The sequence below is a fragment of the Phyllostomus discolor genome, chromosome 1 (assembly GCF_004126475.2).
Source record: "Phyllostomus discolor isolate MPI-MPIP mPhyDis1 chromosome 1, mPhyDis1.pri.v3, whole genome shotgun sequence".
Taxonomy (NCBI): domain Eukaryota; kingdom Metazoa; phylum Chordata; class Mammalia; order Chiroptera; family Phyllostomidae; genus Phyllostomus; species Phyllostomus discolor.
This window is the reverse complement of record NC_040903.2, coordinates 163,107,934-163,133,644: the sequence shown is the minus strand read 5'-3', so window position 1 is coordinate 163,133,644 and position 25,711 is coordinate 163,107,934. Positions and strand designations below refer to the sequence as shown.

General features: G+C 37.8%; 1 protein-coding gene across 1 annotated transcript in view; it reads left to right on the top strand.

The window, feature by feature from the left end:
- DMXL2 (Dmx like 2) overlaps window positions 1-25,711 on the top strand; it is a 136,332-nt gene that overhangs the window by 100,824 nt on the left and 9,797 nt on the right. Inside the window, 10 exon segments of the mRNA XM_036033486.1 lie at window positions 1,405-1,535; window positions 10,950-11,198; window positions 17,306-17,484; window positions 18,512-18,642; window positions 19,173-19,258; window positions 19,844-20,045; window positions 20,858-20,975; window positions 24,231-24,293; window positions 25,099-25,185; window positions 25,483-25,604. Coding sequence (XP_035889379.1) covers window positions 1,405-1,535; window positions 10,950-11,198; window positions 17,306-17,484; window positions 18,512-18,642; window positions 19,173-19,258; window positions 19,844-20,045; window positions 20,858-20,975; window positions 24,231-24,293; window positions 25,099-25,185; window positions 25,483-25,604 — 1,368 coding nt within the window.

Below are 25,711 nucleotides of genomic sequence, written 5' to 3'. Positions count from 1 at the left end.
TGAGAGAGAATGAAAAAAAATAATTACGTGTTTAATTTAGACATCATTTATTAACAAGAGAGACACACAGAAAATGACAAATAGTAATGGAAATTACCATTATCACCATCTTTTTGTTTTCAAGACGAGGAGTGTTCACTATCCAAAATAATTTATAAAATTAAGTCTTCTAATTTTTTTCCTTAGGAAATATTTCTTTTAGCATTGGATTAACTTCTGTTTATTTAACTGATTTTAAGTTGAAAGAGGAAGTACTTTGGAAAAATGAAAAGGTACATTCCTAACATTGAATTATTAAAACCAATTTTACTTATCTCATTTACATATAATATAGAAGTCTTTGGAAGTGGTGTCAAATAGAAGAAATGGTTTGACTTTTTAAGTGTCAAATTGCTTTCATAGGAGCATACTTTCATTTTAGTGACTAGGGCTATGTAGGTAGTAAGAAATTGAATCACTTAGAAAGATGATCCAAATTTAAATGAATTATATTAAGTGAAAATTTGTAATATACATAGAATTACATTAAATTTATATTAAATATGTCTAGATCTTTTTTCTTGTAAATTCAGCAGCCTTTTGTGGAAACATTTGTTTTGATATTGTGTAAGGAATTACTTTCTGTAAGTGTCCTGCATTCTGATTTTAGCCTTATGAGGCCATGTCTAAGTATTCCACAGTCTTGGAAATGTAAGTAAGAAAAAAACTTCTTTAGTTGACTGTGGTCATCTTAAAGCTTACAGACAACTTGTTTGTTATGAATCCCTGGTTAAAATAGCACCAAGTGAGCATTCAAATAAATTTTTTTAAATGTACTTTTTCTAGTCCTTAGGCTTTGATTAACTCTCCAGAGAATCAGCTTTACTTTTGCTTTTGTATTTTCTTCAACTCTACAAAGATGAGGGAAGTAATTATTTAGGCACACTTTGGCTTTAGAATTAGGTATTTCTAAAATATCCTCCATGTTTTAGTTGGTATTTTAATTCAGGGTTAAGCTTTTACAACTTTGCAAGAGCTGAGAAATGCAACAAGATACTACCCTGAAACTTCCCACTATACCCTAGTACCAGCAGCAGTCAATTTACCTCAGAGTTCAAAAAAAAAAAAAAAAAAGAAGGCTGTAGAAAAGATATTAAAATATGAAGTGGCATCTGGAAAAGATGTTAAAAGACTAAATAAATGTTGTTTGCCTAACATAGTAAAATTTGGAATTTTGTTATTTTGTTTTTGAAAAATCAAATATTTGCAACTAATGTCAACTTTCTAAAATAAATTCTTATTAGAGCAATGAATTGATTTTTAAGAATTTTTTATTATGATTATCTAAAATAAATATGTATAAAGTCCAATTGCTTACTGCCTGTGTTAGGATGATAAATAGCTGAACTCTTCTATTTATTTTAGCAGTCAGACGGAAGGAAATCAGTTTACAGGAATGGCATACCAAGGACTCCTTCTAAGTGATCGTCGAAGACTAAGGACAGAAAGCATTGAAGAACATGCAACACCAAACTCTTCTCCTGCTCAGTGGCCTGGTGAGATTTCTTTTCAATTCAGATTTGGCAATTCCTTTTTAAAAAGCTACCAACTAGTTTCCTGAATGTTGTTTTTTAAAGATTTGGTGAAATATTTTTGTTTTTAATAACGTTTTCTGCCACAGTTAAGTACTTAAGTACTGTAATGTCATCTGAAGACTCAGAAAGTTGAGGCTTCAAAGGGCAAGATTTCCTTCATAAAGAACATACTGTCTTCCTTATCCTTGGAAATTCTTTCTTTTTAAATTATATTTTATTGAGTATGCTATTATAAATGTCCCAATTTTCCCCTTTGCTGCCCTCCACCCAGCTCCCCCCACCTCTCTCAGGCAATCTCCCACTATTGTTCATGTCCATGGGTCATGCGTGTAAGTTCTTTGGCTACTCCATTTCCTATACTTTACATCCCCATGACTATTCTGTAACTACCTATTTGTACTTTTTAATCCCCTCACCTCTTCACCCATTCTCCCATACCTCCCTTCCATGTGGCGACCATCGGAACCTCTGTATTCATGATTCTGTGTCTGTTCTTGTTTTATTTTAGTTGTAATTTTGATGTGGTTGTCGAAGAGGCAAGCCATGTCTCCCTAAGCTGCTATGTTGACTGGAAGTCCTCATCCTTAGAAATTCTAGGGTCATAGAGAGCAATATTACAGAGATATTCTCAGAAATACGTTAGAATACAATTATTCTTGAGTATAAATTTATATGATAGGAGTGACCATTCTGTGGAACACATATCCTGCTGTCGCCTGATCCCTCTTTTCTCTGGTTAGCTCTTCTTCTCATTGTCCACATTTCAAACTTTCCTTACTCTCTTAATACCCTCTTCTGGTCTGCCATGTCATTTAAATTTTATCATACTTGTGTTATAACTCTAAGTTTACATGTTAATGATCATTGTGAAGAAGGGCAGGAGAAAGAAATGATAAACTCAGTGTGTAATTAATTCATTTATAAATACATTTATAGAAACATTGTTTCATTTTAGCTTTTATTGAAATAATTTCAGACTTTATAAAAAGTTATAAAAATCATACAGATTTCTCTGTAACCTTCCACCCAGAATCCCTAAATGTTAACATTATACCATATTGCTTTTTCTTTTTTTTTCTTTTAATCATTGTTCAAGTACAGTTTTCTTCCTTTTACTCCCAATCCAGCCCACCCATCAAACCCTCCCTACTTCCCTCCCATTACCACCCTCCCCCTAGTTTTTGTCCGTGTGTCCTTTAAATTTGTTCCTGTAAACCCTTCCCATTCTCCCCTGAAATTCCCTCTTCTCTCCCCTGTGGTCACTGTCAGCCTGTCTATTTCAGTGTCTTTGGTTATATTTTGCTTGTTTCTTTGTTTTGTTGTTTAGGTTCCTGTTAAAGGTGAGATCATATGGTATTTGTCTTTCACTGCCTGGCTTGTTTCGCTTAGCATAATGCTTTCCAGCTCCATCCAAGCTGTTGCCAAGGGTAGGAGCTCCTTCTTTCTTTCTGCTGCATAGAATTCCATTGTGTAAATGTACCATAGTTTTTTTGATCCATTCATTTACTGATGGGCATCTAGGTTGCTTCCAGCATCTAGCTATTGTAAATTGTGCTGCTATGAACATCAGGGTGCAAAGGTTCTTTTGCATTGGTGTTTTAGTGTTCTTAGGATAAAGTCCCAGCAGTGGAATTGCTGGGTCAAAAGGCAGATCCATTTTTAGTTTTCTGAGGAGGTTCCATACTGTTTTCCATAGTGGTTGTACCAGTCTGCAGTCCCACCAAAAGTGCACTAGGGACCCCTTTTCTCCACAACCTCTCCAACACTTGTTGTTTGTTGCTTTGTTTATGATGGCCATTCTGACTAGTGTGAAGTGGTATCTCATTGTGGTTTTAATTTGCATCTGTCTGATAGCTAGCGATATTGAACATTGTTTCATGTGTCTTTGGATTTTCTGTATGTCCTCCTTGGAGAAGTGTCTGTTCAAGTTCTTTGCCCATTTTTTAATTGGATTCCTTGTCTTCTTAGAGTGTAGTCATGTAAATTCTTTATATATTTTGGAGAGTAAACCCTTGTCTGAGGTATCATTGGCAAATATGTTTTCCCATACAGTTGGTTCTCCTTTTATTTTGATACTGTTTTCTTTAGCTGTGCAGAAGCTTTTAATTTTGATGAAGTCCCATTTGTTTATTCTTTCCTTTATGTCCCTTGCTCTAGGGGACAAGTCAGTAAAAAAGTTTCTTCGTGAAATATCTGAGATTTTCCTACCTACATTCTCCTCTAGGACTTTAATGGTATCACGTTTTATATTTAAGTCTTTTATCCACCTTGAATTTATTTTTGTATAAGGTGTAAGTTGGTGCTCGAGTTTCATTTTTTTGCACGTGGCTTCCAGTTCTCCCAACACCATTTGTTGAAGAGGCTATTTTTATTCCATTTTATGTTGCTGCCTCCTTTGTCAAATATTAATTGACCATAGAGGCTTGGGTTTATTTCTGGGCTCTCTGTTCTGTTCCATTGGTCCATGTGCCTGTTCTTATGCCAGTACCAGGCTGTTTTGATTACAGTGGCCTTGTAGTATAGTTTAGTGTCAGGTATTGTGATCCCTCCTATTTTACTCTTCTTTCTCAAAATTGCAGCAGCTATTCGGGGTCGTTTATGGTTCCATATAAATTTTTGAAGTGTTTGTTCTATGTCTGTGAAATAAGACATTGGTACTTTAATAGGAATTGCATTGAATGTGTAAATTGCTTTGGGTAGTATGGACATTTTGATGATATTAACTCTTCCAATCCATGAACACGGTATATGTTTCCATTTGTTTGTGTCTTCCTTGATTTCTTTCCTCAGTGTTATGTAGTTTTCTAAATATAGGTCTTTTACCTCTTTGGTTAGGTTTATTCCTAGATATTTTATTTTTCTTTTTGCTATTTCAAATGGGATTTTTTCCTTGATTTCTGCTTCTGCTGTTTCATTGTTGGTGTACAGAAATGCCTTTGATTTCTGGATATTGACTTTGTATCCCGCTGTTTTGCCAAATTCATTTATTAGATCAAGCAGTTTTTTGGTGGAGTCTATAGGATTTTCTATGTACACTATCATGTCATCTGCAAACAGTGACAGTTTTGTTTCCTCCTTTCCAATTTGGATGCCTTTTATTTCTTTTGCTTGTCTGATCGCTGTGGCTAAAACTTCCAGTACTATATTGAATAGAAGTGGTGAAAGTGGACATCCTTGTCTTGTTCCTGATCTTAGTAGAAAAGATTTTAATTTTTGCCCATTGAGTATGATGTTGGCTGTAGGTCTCTCATATATGGTCTTTATTATGTTGAGGAATGCTCCCTCTATTCCCACTTTGCTGAGTGTTTTTATCATAAATGGGTGCTGTACCTTATCAAATGCTTTTTCTGCATCTATTGATATGATCATGTGGTTTTTGTCTTTGCTTTTGTTTATGTGATGTATTACATTTACTGATTTGTGAATATTGTACCATCCTTGCATCCCTGGAATGAGTCCCACTTCGTCATGGTGTATGATCTTTTTAATGTATTGTTGGATGCGGTTTGCCAGTATTTTGTTGAGGATTTTAGCATCCATGTTCATCAGCGATATTGGCCTGAAGTTTTCTTTCTTTGTTGTGTCTTTATCTGGTTTTGGAATTAGGATGATGTTGGCCTCATAAAGAGTTTGGGAGACTCCCATCTTTTTGGAGTTTTTGGAATAGTCTGTGAAGGATAGGGGTTAGCTCTTCCTTAAATGCTTTGTAGAATTCTCCTGTGAAACCATCCATTCCAGGGCTTTTGTGTTGGGAGTTTTTTGATTACTGCTTCAATTTCTTTTGCTGTTATTGGTTTGTTCAGGCTTTCTGCTTCTTTTTCATTGAGTTTTGGAAGATTATATTTTTCTAGAAATTTTTCCATTTCACCTAGGTTTTCAAATTTCTTGGCATACAGTTCTTTGTAGTAATTTCTTACAATCCTTTGTATTTCTGTGGTATCTGTTGTAATCTCTCCTCTTTCATTTCTGATTGTGTTTATTTGGGTCTTCTCTCTTTTTTTCATAGTGAGTCTGCTTAAAGGCTTGTCAATTTTGTTTATCTTTTCCAAGAACCAGCTCTTGGATTCATTGATCCTTAGAATTGTGCTTTTAGTCTCTATGTTATTTAATTCTGCTCTGATCTTGGTTATTTCCTTCCTTCTGATTGCTCGGGGCTGTCCTTGTTGTTGTTCCTCAAGTTCTTGTAGACGTAGGGTTAGGTTGTTTGGAATGTTTCTAACTTTTTTTAGGTGGGCCTGTATCGCTATGAACTTCCCTCTCAGGACTGCCTTGGCCGTGTCCCATAAGTTTTGGGTTGTTGTGAGTTCGTTTTCATTTGTTTCCAGAAACCTTTTGATTTCTTCCCTAATATCATTCTTGACCCATTCATTGTTTAATAGCATGCTATTTAATCTCCATGATTTTGAGTGTTTTGGGTTTTTTTCCTTGGGGTTGGTTTCTAGCTTCAGTCCCTTGTGATCCAAGAAAATGCTTGGTATGATTTCAATTTTCTTGAAATTGTTGAGGCTTGTTTTGTGTCCTATCATGTGGTCTGTCTTTGAAAATGTTACGTGTGCATTTGAAAAGAATGGGTATTTAGCTTCTTTGGGATAGAGGGCCTCTGTATATATCTGTAAAGTCCATTTCCTCAAGGGTATTGTTCAATGCCACAATATCTTTGTTGATATTTTGTTTGGAAGATCTGTCCATTTTTGATAGTGGGGTATTAAAATCCCCCACTATAATTGTGTTGCTGTCCATATCTTTCTTGAAGTCCTCTAAGATTTTCTTTATGTATTTGGGTACTCCTATGTTGGGTGCATATATATTTACAATATTTATGTCTTCTTGGCGGATTCTTCCCTTGAGTATTATGAAGTGACCTTCTGGGTCTTTTTTTATGGACCTTTTTTGGAAGTCTGTTTTGTCTGATATGAGTACTGCTACCCCAGCTTTTTTTTCCTGTCCATTTGCTTGGAAGATTTGTTTCCAGCCCTTCACTTTCAGCCTGTGTAGGTCTTTTATCCTGAGGTGGGTCTCTTGTAGGCAGCATATGTGTGGGTCATTTTTTCTTATCCATTCAGCTATTCTATGTCTTTTGATTGGACCATTTAATCCATTTACATTTAAGGTTATTATTGATAGGTACTTATTCATTGTCTTTTATGTACGTGTGTTCCTCTCTCTCTCTCCTTCTCTCTCTCTCTCTCTCTCTCCCTCTCCCTTCCCTTCCTTAAAGCAGTCCTTTTAGAATCTCTTGCAGAGCTGGTTTGGTGGAGGTGTATTCTTTTAGACTTCTTTTGTCTGGGAAGCTTCTTATTTGGCCTTCTATCTTGATTGAGAGCCTTTCTGGGTAAAGTAGTCTCGGTTGCAGACCTCTGGTTCTCATTACTTGGAATATTTCTTGCCATTCTCTTCTGGCTTGGAGTGTTTCCATTGAAAAGTCAGCTGTTAGCCTTATTGAGGCTCCCCTTGTATGTTACTTCCTGTTTTTCCCTTGCTGCCTTGAATATTCTCTCTTTGTCTTGAAATTTTGCCATTTTAATTATGATGTGTCTTGAGGTGGGCCTCTTTGGATTCCTCTTGATTGTGACTCTCTGTGTTTCCTGGATTTGTGTGACTTTTTCTCTCATGAAATTAGGGAAGTTTTCCTTCATTAGTTTTTCAAATAGGTTTTCTATCCTTTGCTCTTCTTCTCCTTCTGGTATCCCTGTTATATGGATATTATTACGTTTCATTGTTTTGCATTGAAACAATGCACTGTTCCCTTAATCCCTCTTCATGCTTTCTGAGCCTCTTTTCCTTTTCTTGCTCTTTCTGGGTGTTCTTTTCTACTTTGTCCTCTGGCTCGCTAATCGGATCTTCTGCTTCATCAATCCTGCTTTTCACTTCTTCTACTGTGTTCCTCAGTTCAGAAATGGCATTCTTCATTTCCTCTTGGCCCTTGTTGAGAGTTTCTATTTCCTTTTTCATGTTTATATAGTTTGCAGTGAGATCATTGTATCTTCCCTCTAGTTTCTGGTAGAAAGAGTTCATTGAACTCACAATGAACTCATTGTGAACTCATTGTGAGTTCATCGAGCTTCCTGATAATCATTATTTTGAACTCAATATCTGATAGTTGAGTTGCCTCTATTTCATTTAGCATTTTTTCTGAGGCTTCCTCCTTTCCCTTCATTTGGGTATTGTTTCTTTGTTTTCTCATTGTTCATGGGATTCTTCTTGTTAGCCTCTGTTTCTTAAATTGATCTGTTCTGGTTCGCTGTGATTATGATGTGAACTTCTGTGGTAGAATACCTGTGAGATTCAGTGGTGTAGTCTCCTTCGTGTATCCTGGTGTTCATAACTTCCCCCTACTCTTTTTTGTCATCAGTTGGAGGAGTAAGGCAAAATGTTTTAAGACAGCAGGACAGTATACTATGATATTTACATTAGCAGCCAGTAGAGAAGAGATGGGATATCCTTTGGCTACTTATGATGTTAACCGTGATCTTCCACCCCACTAGCCATGTTTTAGAAAGAATGGAAAGAAGGTAAGACTCATTGGGGACAAAAGGATTGTGAGTTGGATCTAGAAAGCTGTGAGGCTGTGGGAGGTCAGATTCTGAGGTAGGGCTGGAATAAAGATTAGTAAATAGGAGTAGTGTCTAAAAGAATAGAGACAACCCTCACAATAATATAGTTCAGGAAATTGCAAAGTGGGCTGAGATCAGGTAGGGTGTTGAGTAGTATTTACAATTGTATGAACTAGGTCTTATTTACAGTAACATTAAAGCAACAATCTTGTGGCAGAATCTATGAGATCTAGATAACAAGAATAAGGAGTATAGAACCTTGAGAGGTGTACTAATGGAACACAGATGAAGGATAGTAAATTATCAACACACTGTGACTGAGATAACAGGGGGAACCTATCAAATGACCATGTAACCAGCCAAGCAAAGAAGATTATACAGAAAGAAAAAGAATACCAAAATACTATTAAAATAAAAAATGTCGGAAAAGTGAGAAAAAGATAATACAAATTTGCAGTAACTTGCAAGCTCAAAAAAAAAGGGAAATAAAAGCAGAAGATGGAGTGCAGGAGAGATAAATTTGGAGTGCAGGGAGTAATACTAGGATCAATGGAAGAGAAACATAAGGGATTGAGAGATATAAAAATATTAAGAATTGAAAAAAAGTCACTTAAAACACAAGATAAAATCAACCAACAACAGCCAAACAAAACAAAACAAAACAAAAAAACCTCTTATTAGTTTCTAACTGGCCAGACCAGTTTTTCTGGTCTTGCTGGCTTCAGCAGGCTTAGGGGCATTTGAAATGCTTATCACTCTCCCCAGTCAAATCTCAGTAAGTCTCTCAGGTACTATCCCCAGGGCCAGCAGGGCGCTTTCCCCAGAGCCCATCTGGCTTTCCCCTACAGGACCCTGGGCGTTCCTGAGAACGCTCTCTGGAACTCACTGCTGCGGTCTCCCGGGCTCCAGGGCCCCACGGCCTCACAGGGCTCCTTCGTCTTTTTGGTTTCATGATGCAAGCTCCCGGGATTGCAAGGAGATGTGCCCTTCCCCCAAACTCCACTGCGGCAGGGGCTATGTTCTCAGGAAGCACCCGAGATTTTTCTGGATTCACGGTGCAATCTCTGGGGGGGTCGTAAAAGGGCGCGCCCATCCACCAAATTTTTGAGTTTCGGGCTCTAGGAACGCACTAAGCGCTGCGTCCCTTCTGGTTTCCCAGCACGAGAGTCAGGATTCCCGAGGTGGTGTGTGCCTCCACAGTTCATCACTGCAGGCTCCAGAAACCTGAGAACACCGTGCCCTTTCCTTGATCAGGGTTATGAGGTCTGGGTTTTCCACCGATCCACACTCCCACCAAGCTGGGGGTGCGGGCGCACCCACACATAGCCCTGGTTGTGCTAGCTGGAGGCACTCACTTCTCCCAGGGCTATGGATGGGTGCTCCCAGCCCCTGCGCGATTGTCTCCCAGTCCAACTGCCCTCTCTGTGCCTTCAAGCCACAAGGTGTCCCCTGGTGTTGCTCAACCCCCGTAGTCCGGGGAGGGAGCATCGACTCTGCTCTTCTGGGTGCCCTGAGGCAGACCCGAGAGCACCGGGCCTGGGACTGCAACCCCACTGGTCCCCGTGCTAATCCCTGGGTCCCTTTTGTCCTGAAGCAGCCTCCTTACCATCTGGTTTTTCAATGATCGCTATAATTTTTGGTGTCCTGTTTTCAAAAATGTTTCGGTAACCTAGGCCATTTACTCTGTTCCTCCACCCATCCGAGAGTTTTCCTTCTCTTCACAGAAGCCGAGAATCACGCTGTCTGGAGCAAAGCTGCCATCTTTCACCCCCCTCCCCACCATATTGCTTTATCATTCATTCCTCCTCTCTCTCGCAATGTCTCGCTCACTTTGTGTGTGTATATATGTGTATTTTTCTGAAATATTTGTAAGTTTTAGACATGATGCCCTTTTAAACCTAAATGTATCAGTCTTTCCTAAAAACAGACATCCTCTTAATATAACCAAATTCAGCATCTTAACATCGATTCAATACTGTAATCTATAGATTTTTTTTCACATTTTACCATTTATCCCATTAAATGTCATGTAACATTTAGTTGCAATTTCTCATGAGTTTCCTCTAATTTGGAATAGTTCCTCATTCTTTGTGTCTCATGAATTTGCCACTTTTGAAGAGAACTAGTCAGTTATCTTTCTGGATGTCCCTCAATTTGGATTTTTCTGATGTTTTCTTAATATTAGATTGAGGGTATGTATTTTTGGCAAGGATCCCACAGAAGGGATACTGTGCCCTTCTCAGTGCACAGTAGCGAGGAGCACATGATGCTGGTTGGCCCTATTACTGGTGTTGCTCACTGATCTCTTGGTAAGGCAGCTTCCGCTGGACTTCTCCTTTGTAAAGTCACTCTTTTTTTTTCTTCGCAAAGTTAGTATTTTTTTCCTTTGCAATGAATAAGTATTTGAATAGACACTTTGAGACTGTGTAAAATATACTTTTACCCACAAATTCTAGCCTGTAGTGATGCTTCTTGCCTGAATCAGCTATTACTGTGGATGTTACTAGATGGTGATTTTCTAATTCTATCATTCCTTCTACTTATTACTTGAAATTATACTGAAGTTGTATGGTAAGGGAGAGCTTTACCTTCTCCTCTTTTTAAATTATTTATTTGCTCATTTCTTATCCCACTATAGAATAATGGGTTCTTGTTTTGTAGGTTATAAGCCATTCCTTCCATTGTTTATTTTGTTGTTCAAATTATGGAAGTATGTATTTCTTATTATATAGGTACATAATTTTGGTTAAATTGCAATTTTGGTATTTTTTTCTGGAGCTTTATGCTGATATACTTTCTATGATATTATATACCCTTGCAGGTGTGAACTCACTTATTAATCTCTTGAGTTCAGCCCAAGATGAAGACCAGCCAAAATTGAACATTTTGTTGTGTGAAGCTGTTGTTGCTGTTTACTTAAGTTTATTGATACATGCTCTTGCCACAAATTCTTCCAATGAATTGTTCCGACTTGCAGCACACCCGTTAAATAATCGAATGTGGGCTGCTGTTTTTGGAGGGGGTGTAAAACTTGTTGTGAAACCTCAAAGACAATCAGAAAATATTTCAGGTAAGATTAATGTATGTAAATGTAAATAATTAACCATTGTTAAAGTAAAAGATTTTAAAAATATTTTAAGAATTTTTATTTTGAAAATCAGTAATGGTTAAAGTATAATCACTTTTTGTAAAGATTTTTATTTATTTATTTTTAGAGAGGGGAAGGGAGGGAGAAAGAGAGGGAGAGAAACATCAATGTGTGGTTGCCTCTCATGCTCCCCCTATTGGGACCTGGTCTGAAACCCAGGCATGTGCCCTGACTGGGGGGTTGAACTGGTGACCCTGTCGTTTGCAGGCCAGCACTCAATCCATTGAGTCATACCTGCCAGGGCAAAAGTATAATTACTTTTGTTGGGATAGTAAATAACTAAACTCATGTTAAAATAAGAAATATATAATAATTTCAGTTGAACAATATTTGATGCCAGGACAAATTTAAGGAAGATAAGAAAGAAAAGAAGTAAAGGAGAGATAAAGATAAGTGAGGAGACAATGTTAAGGAATGAGGCCATGGAAAAGAGATAGTTTTTAATTAGAGAAAAAGATTTTTAAAAATTTTGAATTTTTCTGTTATAGTTATTGTACAATATTAGTTTCAGGTGTACAACCCAGTGATTAGACATTTATATAACTTACAAGTGTTCACCCCAATAAATCTAGAACCAGTCTGATACCATACATAGTTACTACAGTATTATCAACTATATTCCCTATGCTGTACTTTGCATCCCCAGGACTCTCCTTTAACTACCAATTTGTGCTTCTTAATCCCCTTACCTTTTAGAAAGAAGATTTCAGTAAATCCTTCTAAGCTTTATTGGGCATACCAGCAGCTGGCTTCAGATTAAGTTTATGGCCATGTATAAGATAGCTGTTCCATTCATGCACCTTGTTTATTTATTCTTTTTTGGCATGTTTTCTCCCTTGTAGATTAGAATATATTTTTCATCTCGCTTTTTAAGATGGTAGGATATGGGAGATATAGACAAATGCCATAGGAAAGCTTTCCATCTTAGTGTGGAAACAAAGAAATCATCTTAATTCATCCTTAGAAATGGTCATATTACAGATGAACAGTTAGTGGCACAAGTTTAAATGGCATAGGTTCTAACCTGTGTGCTTACTGCCCAAGTGGATTGAAATGAATAGGTCAAGGCAAAGTGAGGGAAGAGAGCTCACCAACTCCCATTGCTTCTACTCCCATTATAGTTAAGAGTCATCACTCTTAAACTTTCTTGTTACTTAGTTGTAGTCCACTTTAAACTTCAAAAAGTTTTCCCCCAAACTCACTTCCATTCCTGAATTTTCCTATTATTTTTTATGGTAATTAATTCATCAAGTTATCCACACTTAAAATCTCTGAGTATGCATTCATATTTGCATTCACTTACTGCCTACTGTCTGCTTTGGAGATATGGAGTGAACAAACCAGACAAATCCCTCACCTTCATGAAACTTACCTCCAGTGGAGATAAAATTAACAAATAAAATTTCAGGTATGATTAGAACTCTGATAAAAAATAAAGCAGAGTAAGTGGAGAAGAAGAGGGGGTGAGGACAGTTTAGTTAGGGTAGACAAAAGACATTGCTGATTAGAGAGCAGAGCCTTAGGGAAGTTATGCTCATACCATGCGGAGCATTCCAGGCAGATGGAGCAATGAGGGCAAAGGTCTAGAGATGGGACTGATTTCCTGGCCTTTTTAGGAACTACAAAGGAGGCCAGAATGGCCATCATTGGGGATGGGGGGTGGGTATTCAGAGATGAAATAAGATAAGTAGCTGGGGGCAAGGTCACTTAGGGTTTCATGGATCATGGTATGGACTTTAGTTCTTCTGAAGAAAGATAGGAAATGTCTGGAGCTTTTTAATCATAGGAGTGACATAGTCTGACTTAGGTTTCAGAATACCCACTCTAGCTGCTGTGTGGAGAATAGATGGTGCAACATGAATAAAAATAGGGGGCTGGGTGGGAGGCTACTGTTGTCCACTTAAAAGATAATTGTGAGACTTCTGGCCAAGATGGAGGCATAGGTAGATACACTGTGCCTCCTGGCACAACCAAGATAGGGACAACAATTTAGAAACAGAATAACAACCAGAACTGACAGAAAATTGATCTGAATGGAAGTCAGACAACCAAGAAGTTAAAATAGACCTGTTCACCCAGACCAGTTGGAGGGGCAGAGTTAGGCAGCCAGTGCAGTTGTGGCACGGAGAGCAGAGAGTGTTGGGACTGGGCGCATAAGGCATCCGGGGCATGCAAGACCGAAGTGGGTGGACCCTGAGTGCGCAAACGGCAGCTGGCAGACTCCAGCTGAGGGATGGCAACCAGCAGACCCAGCGAGGTGGCGATTGTGAAGCAAAGCACTGTGTGCAACCCAGGATCACAGCGCTGGGAAATAGAGCCTTAGGGCACTGATTGAGAATACCTGTGGGGGTTAAGGCATAGGGAGAGACTCCCAGTCTCACAGGAGAGGTCATTGGAAAGTCCCATAGTGTGCACAAGCCCACCCACACGGGAACAGGCACCAGAGGGGCCCCGTTTGCTTGGGGGGGGAAGCAGTGGAAGGGACTGAGGTCCGATGGAGAGCGGAGCAAGTGCCATTGTTCTCTCTCGGACCCCACCCCCACATACATGTCAGAACTCAGCGACTGGGTTGCCGGCCCTGGTGAACACCTAAGGCTCCGCTCCTCATATGTAACAGGTGTGACCAGACCAAAGGGGTGGGGGAAAAGATGGCTCAAACAGAATTGAAAGCCCCAGAGACAGTTTTTTTAAGCGACTGAGAGATAGCCAACCTATCAGAGGCACAGTTCAAAGCACTGGTGATCAGGATGCTCATAGAATTGGTTGATTTTGGTTGCAAATTAGATGAACAAATGAAGGCTACAATAAGTGAAATGAAGAAAAATGCACAGGGAACCAATAGTGATGGAATGAAAGCTGGGCCTCACATCAATGGAGTGGACCAGAAGGAAGAAAAAAACATACAACCAGAAAAGAATGAAGAAACAAGAATTCAAAAAAATGAGGAGAGGCTTAGGAACCTCCAGGTCATCTTGAAATGTTCCAACATCTGAATTATAGGGGTACCAGAAGGAGAAGAGGAAGAGCAACAAGTAGAAAACTTATTTGAACAAATAATAAAGGAGAACTTCCCCATTCTGGCAAAGGAAATGGACTTCCAGGAAGTTCAGGAAGCTCAGAGAGTCCCAAAGAAGTTGGACCCAAGAAGAACACACCAAGGCACATCATAATGACATTAGCCAAGGTAAAAATGAAGGAGAGAATCCTAGAAGCAGCAAGAGATAAGGAGACAGTAACCTACAAAGGAGCTCCCATCAGACTCTGCTGATTTCTCAAAAAGAGACCTTATAGGCAAGAAGGGGCTGGAAAGAAGTATTCCAAGTCATGAAAGGCAAGGACCTACATTCCAGATTGCTCTCTCCAGCAAAGCTTTCATTTAGAATGGAAGGACAGATAAAGTGCTTCTCAGATAAGGCCAAGTTAAAGGAGTTCATCATCACCAAGCCCTTATTCTATGAAATGTTAACGGGACTTATCTAAGAAAAAGAAGATAAACATGTATAGTAAAATGACAGCAAACTCACAATTATGAACAGCCATGCCTAAAACAAAAACAAAGTAAGCAAACAACTAGAACAGGAACAGAACCACCAAAATGGAGATCACATGGAGGGTTAGCAACAGGGGAGTGGGAGGAGGAGAGGGGGAAAGGTAGAGAGAATAAGTAGTATAGATGGTAGGTAGAAAATACACAGGGGGAGGGTAAGAATAGTATGGGAAATGTAGAAACTAAAGAACTTATGACACATGGACATGAACTAAAAGGGGGGAATGTGGGTAGGAGTGGTGTGCAGGGTGGAGGGGAATGAAAAGGGGGAAATGGGACAACTGTAATAGCATAATCAATAACATATTTTAAAAAAAGATAATTGTGGTCCTGGCCAGATGGCTCAGTTGGTTGGAGTGGCACCAAAAGGTTGTGGGTTCAGTCCCTGGTTGGGGCATATACGGGAGGTAACTGATTAATGTTTCTCTCTCACATCGATGTTTCTCTCTCTCTTATTCTCTCTCTCCCCTTTCCTCTTTCTCTAAAATTAATAGCAAAAATATCCTTGAGCAATGATTTAAAAAAAAGATAACCAATAATAAATGAATTTTATCATTTTACAATATATGATCATCATTCTTTATACCTTAAATGTACACAGTAATGCATTCCAATTATTTCTCAGTAAAACTGGAAAAAAGACTGGCAGTACAAATGTTGGCAAGGATATTTAACAACTGGAACTCTCATATTATTGATGAGAATGTAAAATGTACAAGCACTTTGGAAAACAATTTGAAAGGTTTTTTTTAATCTTTACCTGAGGATATGTTTGTTGATTTTAGAGAGAGAGGAAGTGGAGAAGGGGAGAGAGAGAGAGAAACATCGGTCAGTTGCCTCCTGTACACATGGGAGGCTGGATTGAACCCACAGCCTAGGTCTCCTGACAGGGAATCAGACCTGCAGCCTGTTGGTGTATGGGATGATGCTCTAACCAACTGAGCCACCTGGCCAGGGCTAAGAGTTTATAAATTTATCATGTGACCCACTTACCCTGTGTTCAAACAATTTCACTTAATTATTTACATAGAAGAATTGGAACCATAGGTTCACATAAAGTTTTGTAAGTAAATCTTTATACATCTTTATTCATAATGGCTCTAAACCGCAATTAACCCAAATGTCAGTCATTGAGTGGGTTAAAAAAATGAATGAGTAAGCAAAATGTGGTATATACATGTAATGGAGTTACAGCCGTAAAAAGGAATGAAGTACTAATACAAGCCACAACCAACATGAACCTCAAAAATATTATGCTGAGTGGAAGAAGCCAGATACAGAAGTCACATATTGTATGATTCCATTTATATGAAAGATTCAGAATAGGTCCATAGAGACAGAGAGCAGATTAGTGGCTGCCATGGGCTAGAGAGAGGGAGGGAGGGAGAGTAAGTGTCTAATGGTGTGCGTTTTTATTTGGGGTGATAAGAATGCTTTGTGATTAGATAGAGATGGTTGTTGCATAACAGTGGGAATGTACTAAATGCCATTGAATTGTACATATCAAAATGGTTAATTTTATGTAAATTTTACCTCAATTAGAAAAAGGTTAAAGGAGGTTTAGCTTGGGGTATTGAGTGAAAAATGGTCATACTCTGGATATAATGTGGAGTTATTGCTGATTGTTGATGAATTGTGTGGGGTGTGGGAGAAAGAGGAGTTGAGATAGAATTGTCATTTTCTATGGTGGGGAGCTTTAGAATTGGAGTGGGTTGACTTCTACTTTCTGGCTCTCCAGTGTCCAGTGAGTCCTTGAATCCTTTTGATTATTCTTTTATATATTCCTTGTATTGAACACTTTCTCTCAGTCTTAGCACCCACAATACTAGTTCAGGCTCTTCTTATGTCATCTGTCCATATTCCTCTCTAATTGTTCAAGCAAACCATATCTCATCATGTGACTAGCTCAAGACATTTTTGTGAGGATGCCCATAGGGTAAGCTTTGAGCCTCATATCCACAAGCTGGTCCTGGCCCAACTCTACACTGTTACTGCCCTCCCTCCCTGATGCCTGTCTGGCAAAAGTAGTTTTCTCCTTATTTACTGAAACTTTTGGTCCTTATTTCTTTTGTCCCTTTACCTTTTAACACTGAGCCTTGACTCTTCTTTTAAGGCTTGTTTTACATCCTACAAATTCAGTGGATCTTGAACAACATAGCCAGAAATAATTACCCAAGGACTCTCCTTATGACTTTCTGAATATACCATTTATTTAGTACATTACATCTAGAATTACTTTAATCCTTATTCTATATAGCACACAGGCTATTTCATGGAAAGGTAGCCTTTTATGCTGTATCCTCACCTCTGCCAAGATGGCTGGGAAACTGATGCAGGAGGTAGAGTTTAAGATGCATAAACTCTAGATGCAAGTAAGTAATTTATTCTGACCTAAAACATGGTAAAAGTAGGGTGAAAAGAAAGGTTAACTCATCGAATTAATAATGGAAAATAAATGCTTATTTTTTCTTTTTTTATTTAGCACCTCCTGTTCCTTCTGAAGACATAGATAAACACCGGAGGAGATTTAACATGCGAATGCTGGTCCCTGGAAGGCCTGTAAAAGATGCTACACCACCACCAGTGCCTGCAGAAAGACCATCTTACAAAGAAAAATTTATTCCTCCTGAACTTAGTATGTGGGATTATTTTGTTGCAAAGGTAAGGGGTGTGAGAAACATAGGTTTTAAGTGAGTCTGTTTTATTAACTCTTGTACATGTATCACAGGAATGATGGGGCAGTTTCTGGACTGAATCTCTATAGCATAGATGTTTAATCTCTTAAGTCCAGAAACTGAATAGTCATTCAGGAATGATCAGATACTTGATGATGATAAGATACTTGATATGGATGAGACAAATGCAAATGATATGGGATTTTGGTATAAACCAGAAGTCAGTTTATTAACATGTAGCCAGCATCATCATTTTCTAGTGCTTAGAATACTTTATCTACCATCTAGGTTCCCTTCATCTGATTATCATAGTTCCTTTGGTCAGCATGGAATTAGAGCAGAAGAAGATATTTGGGGGTTTTATTGTTACCAGTCCAAAGTCCACTTCAAAAAGGCAAAATTCAAAACATCAGAGTTTAGAGTAAGGAAAGATTTATTGATTGACAAGGTGCCAGCCAAAAAGATGGGAGAGCCCTAACCTCAAATCCATTTTAAGAAAGTACAGAGTTTAGGCTTCTTCAGTGTCAGGGGAAGAGAAAATGGGAGGGACTGTTTCTGTAAAATCTCCAGTCCTGAGCAGGATTCCTCTAATGATCAGCATGTCTAAAGCAGGGGCCGTCAGCCTGAAGGCTGTGGGCACAGCAGGCCCAACAAGACAGAGTCAGAGAGACCAAGCATTTCACAGGTTACATTAGCAGGCTGTGGTGTAGCTCCATGACACATCTGTTTCTCTAAGCAGAGGAAATGTCTCTGGGGATCAGAATCTTCATGGGAACCAGATCCATTGTAGTCCCATTTCATACCATGTTGGGTGCACCTCTTCCTTTCCAGCACTTGCTTTTTTGAGCTCATCATCTATTAACATTCCCCTCTTCATGCGTGTTAACACTGTTGTGACCTCGCTGTGAGTGTACAAGAGGGGATAGATCTCCCACCCTGCCTTCTCCCAATGTTAAGTTAGGGAAAAAATAACCCAATTACATATTTAAAAATAACTTTACCTTTTGTTGCAGCCGTTTCTCCCTTTGTCTGATAGTGGTGTTATATATGATTCTGATGAAAGCATTCATAGTGATGACGAAGAAGATGATGCTTTTCTTTCAGACACACAAATGCAGGAGCACCAAGATCCAAATTCCTATAGGTAAGTAAGGCTTTTCTCTTTTTGCCTTTTCTTTTGTAGAAAATCCTTATATTACTAATTTTAAGTCACATTATCACAGACTTGTACAAGAACTGACTTATGTGTCAGGTTAGAAATTCTGTACCTTTTCAAGTAAATTTCCAGAAAGTACAGTATTTCTTTCCCATCCAGATTCAAAGACTAGCTTATATACAGAGTGCAAACGCAGCATTTTTAATGAGGGAAAAATATGTTATTTATTGTTGTGTTACTAGAACTTTATATATAATTTGTTGGTGTGCTGTTAGATTCCATGTGGCTGTGGTAAATCCTTTTTCATCAGGTAATTCCAGATATTGCAGAAGATACTGTTGTTTATCTTCTATTTTCAAAGACTAAAAAGGTGCCTTTTTAAAATAGTGAGTTGTTAGAAAAGAACTGCTTTTTTCTGTGCAGGAAGACTGGGCTAAACAATCAACAGGGAACATTACTGTGCTTCTCTCATGGTTTTATTTTTCAATTAGGAGAATTTTTTTTTCTCCCTTCAACAGCTGGGCTCTTCTGCATTTGGCAATGGTTAAGCTCATACTTTACAATGTCAAGAATTTTTTCCCCATTGCTGGATTGGAATTCTCTGGTAAGTTTGGAATTTGAAAGTTAATGTTAATAAATACACTAAGTTACTGTCAGCTTTTTCATCTATGGCCATAGCACCCTGAATGCACCCAATCTCATCTGATCTCAGAAGCTAAGCAGGGTCAGGCCTGGTTAGTACTTGGATGGGAGGCCATCAACTTTTCTTTACCAAATCCATATGAAAGAGCATGTGGTGCTAAAAAAAAGGAAATACTGCATTGGAGACTTAAGAGGTCTCATTTATTTTAGGCTCCTGTCTGTGGTTTTAAATAATAGCAAGAATTACTGTCTTCCTAGAAGGTTGAAAGGTAAAGCAAAACCAACAGACTGGAGAAGCTAGACATTTTCTCAGCTCATTTTAGAGAGCTGACTTTCTGCTTTGCTGAAAGCATTAAGAATTCAAATGGTGTTAGATTAACATTTTCAGATCCTTACTGAAAGCATTGAGAATCCAAATGGCATTAGATTAACATTTTTAGATTTATTTGTATTTTCAGAAGTTTTGGTTGTAAATTCAGATTTGATAAATATGTGGATGATCAACATTTTTTATCAAAATAAAATGACATATTCTATCACATTTTAGAGTTGCCTGTAACATCACCATTAGGTATTGCTGTGATTAAAAACTTGGAGCATTGGGAACACATCTTGCAAGAGAAAATGGACCAATTTGAAGGTCCACCTCCTAACTATATCAACACATATCCAACGGACCTTTCTGTAGGAGCTGGACCAGCTATTCTTCGAAATAAGGCTATGCAAGAACCGGAAAATACTCCATTCAAGTAAGAATGCTTTTTTAATGCTGATGAGAGTGTAGCTTCATTTTTAATCTTTCTGGAAGACAGTTTGGCAAAATATGCCAATAGCCTTTAAAACATTCAAAACTTTGAACCTGCAATCCTATTTTTATCATATATGCTAATAATAAAACATCTTGTTAGAAAATTTTTTCCCAGTATAACCTATAATTCAGTAGACATTATATTCAGGGGAAAACCTTTATTAGTCATCATTGTTTTTAAATTTTAGGAGCTCCTACAGAAATCCTTTAAGATAACCTATATATGCAAACAGGTGCTGCTGACCTTTTGTTAGCAATTTAACAGTAAACATAGTACTTTTTATTGATGTTTTGATTGATGCAATGTTTTTATCTGGGCTCCTTTTGATAAATGGCATGTTTTTTTTCCTTGAAACAGCTGGCCATGGTTAAGAAGAGTACTGCTTATAAGCTTGAAGAGCAGGGCCTTTTAGCGTGTTAGGATGTTAGGAATAAGTCTGTGATTATCTTTGTCGGTGGTGTGCTTTAACCAACAGAACCAGCCTAAACTATAATTTAAAAGAGAGTAATAAGAGAGTCATTTGACTCTCAGCTCAATCTGTTCATTCAGAGAACCTGAAGTTAGAGAATTAAGTGCTAGATTTTTAGAAGAACTAAAAATTAAAAGTGAAATAAATTATAAAATTCGGTTAGGCTTAATGCTGTATCTTCTTTACCATAAATAATGGAGGTTTACAAAAAAAAAAGTGTCTGCAAATGTGAAACCCATTTCCTGTAGACTAAAGGAGTGCGCTGTGTTGATTGTTCTCATAGGTCCCGGGATTCCTCTGCGCTTCCAGTCAAACGACTTTGGCACTTCCTTGTTAAACAAGAAATCCTTCAGGAGACATTTATTAGATATATTTTCACTAAGAGAAGAAAGCAGAGTGAGGTATTTTGAAAAAAGAAATTTCTGTTGTAATTTTTGTTAAGTTTTCTTTAACATTTCTAATGAAGTCCATACTTGATTTATTTTGAAATTTACTCTTTTGGTTGGAACTTACCTTTCATACATCATAGGTAATAGTTACCAAACTATAATCAACTTTTTTAAGGTAAAAACTTACAATTATCATTTCATAACAATGAAACGACATAGGTCACTTGATAAATTGTGTATACTCAAGTGGAGGTTGGTGATGCCTTTGTAATAGTTGCCTTTGGACTTTTACATGTGATAAACATGTGATGGGTGGTGTGGGAAATTTAACACATAAACGAGTGCACTCTATTATGATTCTCTGAATGTCACTTCCTGAAAATACAGCACTTTAAACGCATTTTATTTATTTAGCATTTAGAAATGAACAGGATAAACTTCAGAAGCAACAAATTCAGGATGATTTTGTGAGAGAATCAACTACAGAAATACGAAATTCAAAATGAAGGAAGATTGCTTTTACAAAGGGAGGCAGAGACTCTGCATTGCATGGTGGTTTTTAACCTAAATATAAATTAGTAATGTAATAGCATTCTGGATTTGAGAAGAGTCAGGAATTTGGGAGACTGGCATGGTAGAACTAAAGATGATCTCTTCCTCATATTATAAAAGGAGGTTACATAGACTCTTGTAGAGCATTTCACTGTATTTGGCCATTTAATGAGGTAATGGGCAGTTTGGAGCCTGTTCTCAGAGTAGAGTGTCAGATGTGAGTAAAGATTTGGCAAACAAAATTTATGAGAAAAAATGAATTATATTTCACTTAAGAAAGTGAAAACCGAGAGGGGCAGTCTACACGATCCAGTTTCCCAAAGTGAAATACAGAACTGCGTCTCAGTTTTCCCCATCCCTGAAGCAGCAGAGCTACTGAACTCATCCTTTTCCCTAGTCAGCCACCTACCTGGATGGTAATTGTGCCTGGCCCTTGTGAACAGTTTTTATTTTCTCTGTGGATATAAAAATTATGTACTTAAATGAGGAATTAATTAGGGGATTGAACCATAGAGATTTTGGGGTCTTATAAACTTTTCTGATAACAAAAAACCCTAGTGGTATTGACATTATTGATGTAGGATTTGTTAGCGGGATCACAGAACCAAATTAATTTCTTTTATTTAATCCACTGTTTACACTATTTCATATAGTGATGCTGAGTCCACATGCCATACAATAAGATACAGAAATCCAAGAAATAGATTTAAAACAAAAGATACTTGTTTAATTAGGGCTCTCTTATTCACAGAAAGTTCATTGAAGGATTAGTTTCTGTGTATTGAGTTCTTCAAATCACTAAACATAATGACTTATTGAAAATATGTTTTAATTATTCATAAGGTTTGTAGCAGTTTGATTGGGTTGGATCGTCAGAGCCTAAGAGTACTGTGAGAATCCAGGTCCAGGTTGTTTGGACTCTCAGGCTTTTGTCTTGCCCTTTAGGTTCTGTCGTCTCCTCTTGGGTTTCCCTCTTCCTTAATGAAGCCTCTCTCTCTGCGCCCCTTACCTCTTTCCTTCCCTTTTCCTTCTTTATACTCCTCTGTGCTGTTGGGGTCAGCAGCCAATCTGTGTCTTTTTTGCTATTTTTCTGTCAGCTTAGGGTCTCCATGAATAGGGGGACTGAACAGAGATAAATAGAACATTTCTTAAAATGCTGTGTAAGCGTTGGTTGGCTCTAGGGAAGCGAAGAACATGGCTGGGAGTTTGGACGAGAGGAAGAATTTTTATCGTGTACCCTTATGTACATTTTGAACTTTAAATTGTTGAATGAAATCTTGTCCAGTGCTGTCGAATAGAACTTCCTGTGATAATGGAGATTTATATCTGTTCTGTAGACAATATGGTAGACACCAGCCACATAACGGTTATTGAGCAGTTGAAATGTGGATAGTGTGACTGAGGGGCTGAATTTTAAATTTTGTTTCAGTAGCCACATGTGGCCACTGTACTGAACAGCACAGGTGTGCTGAAAAGTTGTCTTCATTAGGGAAAAAAATTTTAAAGATGTTAAGACATCTTTAAGATGTAAACTGGTCACTGAGTCAGAAATGTGCAACATTGTTAAAACTACCCATCTAAAGAGAGTTTAATCTTCTTAATCATTTAATAGGATTTTGGTAATGAATTTGGTAAATTCAGCGAATTATAGTAAAAGTGGCAGACTATCCTAAAAGTGCTAACATGTTGGCTAATTAAACAAAAAAGACAATAAAAGAAAATTCTTCTGAGAAATGCTGAAATTTTAGATGTATTCATATGGAAGTTTTACTCATTGACTATATTAAAGAAGAATATTCCACAAAACAGGTTTTTTGTGAAATCGATAAATGTGGCAAACTCAGGTACTTCATTACAGGCAAACAGGTTGTTAAGCACTTTGTCCCCTGCACACGTTACCATCTTTTCATTGGCAGCTGCCCCAGCCCCAGAGCCGTCTGAAGGCTCGGTCAAGGAACAGGGCCCTATTGGCTTTAAGTGAAACAGTCACTTCAGGGGGTGATAGGAGCAGTGTATTGCACTGGTCAGGCTTCAGAGGTTTCCACAGCAAAGCAGAAGTATTTCTTCTGATCGTCCTCTTCCTGATGACCGTGCCATCAACCAGGGGCAAGTTATTTGTGTGATTTTTTTTTTCCTGTGCCTCATTTTATCAAACATTTATTTACTTACAAGGAGAAAAATCATATGATTAAGTAAATGGTTGATGTGAATTGTAATCCCTGAATTTCTTTTCACAGATATATTTCTTATGAGTAAGAGTGAAATAATAATCAGTACTTTCAATCTGTGTTTAGAAATAAGTAGTTTTAATTTGTATTTGAAAGAAACTCTTACAGGATAAGAATCTGTGTATTATAGAGTGTGTCTGCTAATACAAATAGATTTTACTTTTAGAGATTACAGTTTAAGTTAGAACTTTAAGTTACATAATATACAAATAACTAATTTTTATTTTGAAATACCATTTATATATGTAATAGTCACATTAACTTTAATTTTGCCTGGTTTGGTTTGCTTTGTGTCGTGTGTATCTGATGACATCACATTTTACTCAGTTTAATTTCTTTCATGATTTTTTGCTTTAAAAAAAACCTTGCCAAATTCATTCTTACCATCAAGTGATGGAGTGACCATTTCAGTTTGAAATTTTTTATTCTCTTCATAATTTTGTTTCATGCATGTGTTTTGTGTTCATGGCGCTGTGGTGTTATTTAGTCTGTAGAAGAACATGTGGAGCAGGTCAAACAAAACTACGTAGCAGAAGATTGCCACATCAAGGTAGTATTCCAAACTCTTGTATTTAGCTCATTCTTTAAAGTTCAAGGAGCTAACACCTCATCTCTAATACTAACCATGATGTGCACAACTGGCTAACTAGTCTGAGTACTCATTGCTCCCATATACCTCAGTGACGGATGGTAGCAGATGCCACACTGTGTCTGGCTGGCTCTTCCTGCTGTTGGTGCTTCTCTCTTCTTGCTTTCTATTCCATCTCCATTTCAGTCACTTTTTCTAGTCTGTTCTTAAACATGATTGTTGTCTTTCTTTCTTCTTGGTTCTGCCACTTCTTTCCTTTCTGTCACCTTTGACCGTAAGCCACTGCACCTTCCCCTCATCAAATACCATCATTCCTTTCTATTTTTCTTTCCATCTTCTTATTCCTGTCTTATCACCCTTATTTTAAAATGTTTCATTTCTTTATGTGGCTCCTTTGTCTTTCTATGTCCTTTGTCCTCTACTCATGCCTCTTATAGTATCTTTGCACTCTTTTGGAAGAGGTAAGAGAGACACATTACTGTCATAAGTACTAGTAAAAACTGTGCTGGCTATCTTTTATCACAATTAATTAGTATCCTAGAATCAGACTGGAAATATTTATAATTGGGGTGATTAAAGGGTATCAGAGAAATGAAGCCAATTCCAAAGCTGATTTTCAACACCCTGAAATTACTGGTACCTTTTTACTTGCTGCTGCTGCTGCTGCTACATTTTCTTCTCATCCTCCCTTTAGTGTTGTGGGGTGTGCAGATCTCTGCATGGAGCTCAGCTGTAACAACTGACTTTGCTGATGAATGTTTTGTAGGTTGAAGCCGATCTGGGCTATCCAGGTGGAAAGGCAAAAATCATTCATAAGGAATCCGATATGATTATGGCATTTTCCATTAACAAGGTAAAAGCTTTAGTTATTATAAAGAATGTACTTTTAAAAAATATTTATTTTTAGAGAGGGGGGAAGGGAGAAAGAAGGAAAGAAACTTTGATGTGAGAAACATCAATTGGTTGCCTCTTGGTATGCACCACTGATGGGGACTGAACCTACAATCTAGGCGTGTGCCCTGACTGGGAATCGAACCAGAAAACTTTTGCTTTGTAAGATGATGCCCAACTGAGCCACACTGCTCAGGGCAAGAATATATTTCTTTTTAGTGAAATTGCTTAAATTATTGACTCTACCTTTGCTTTACAGGCAAACTGTAATGAAGTTGTTTTGGCTTCAACACATGATGTACAAGAACTCGATGTTACTTCTCTACTGGCCTGTCAGTCCTACATGTGGATCGGGGAAGAATATGACAGAGAATCCAAAAGGTTTGATTGTCCAATGTAGTCAGTTTTAAATGTAGTTTTCTTCAGAAGGTTAACTGGTTATGTATATGATTTGAATTATCTTGAAACATATATTTGTGTCTATCTTT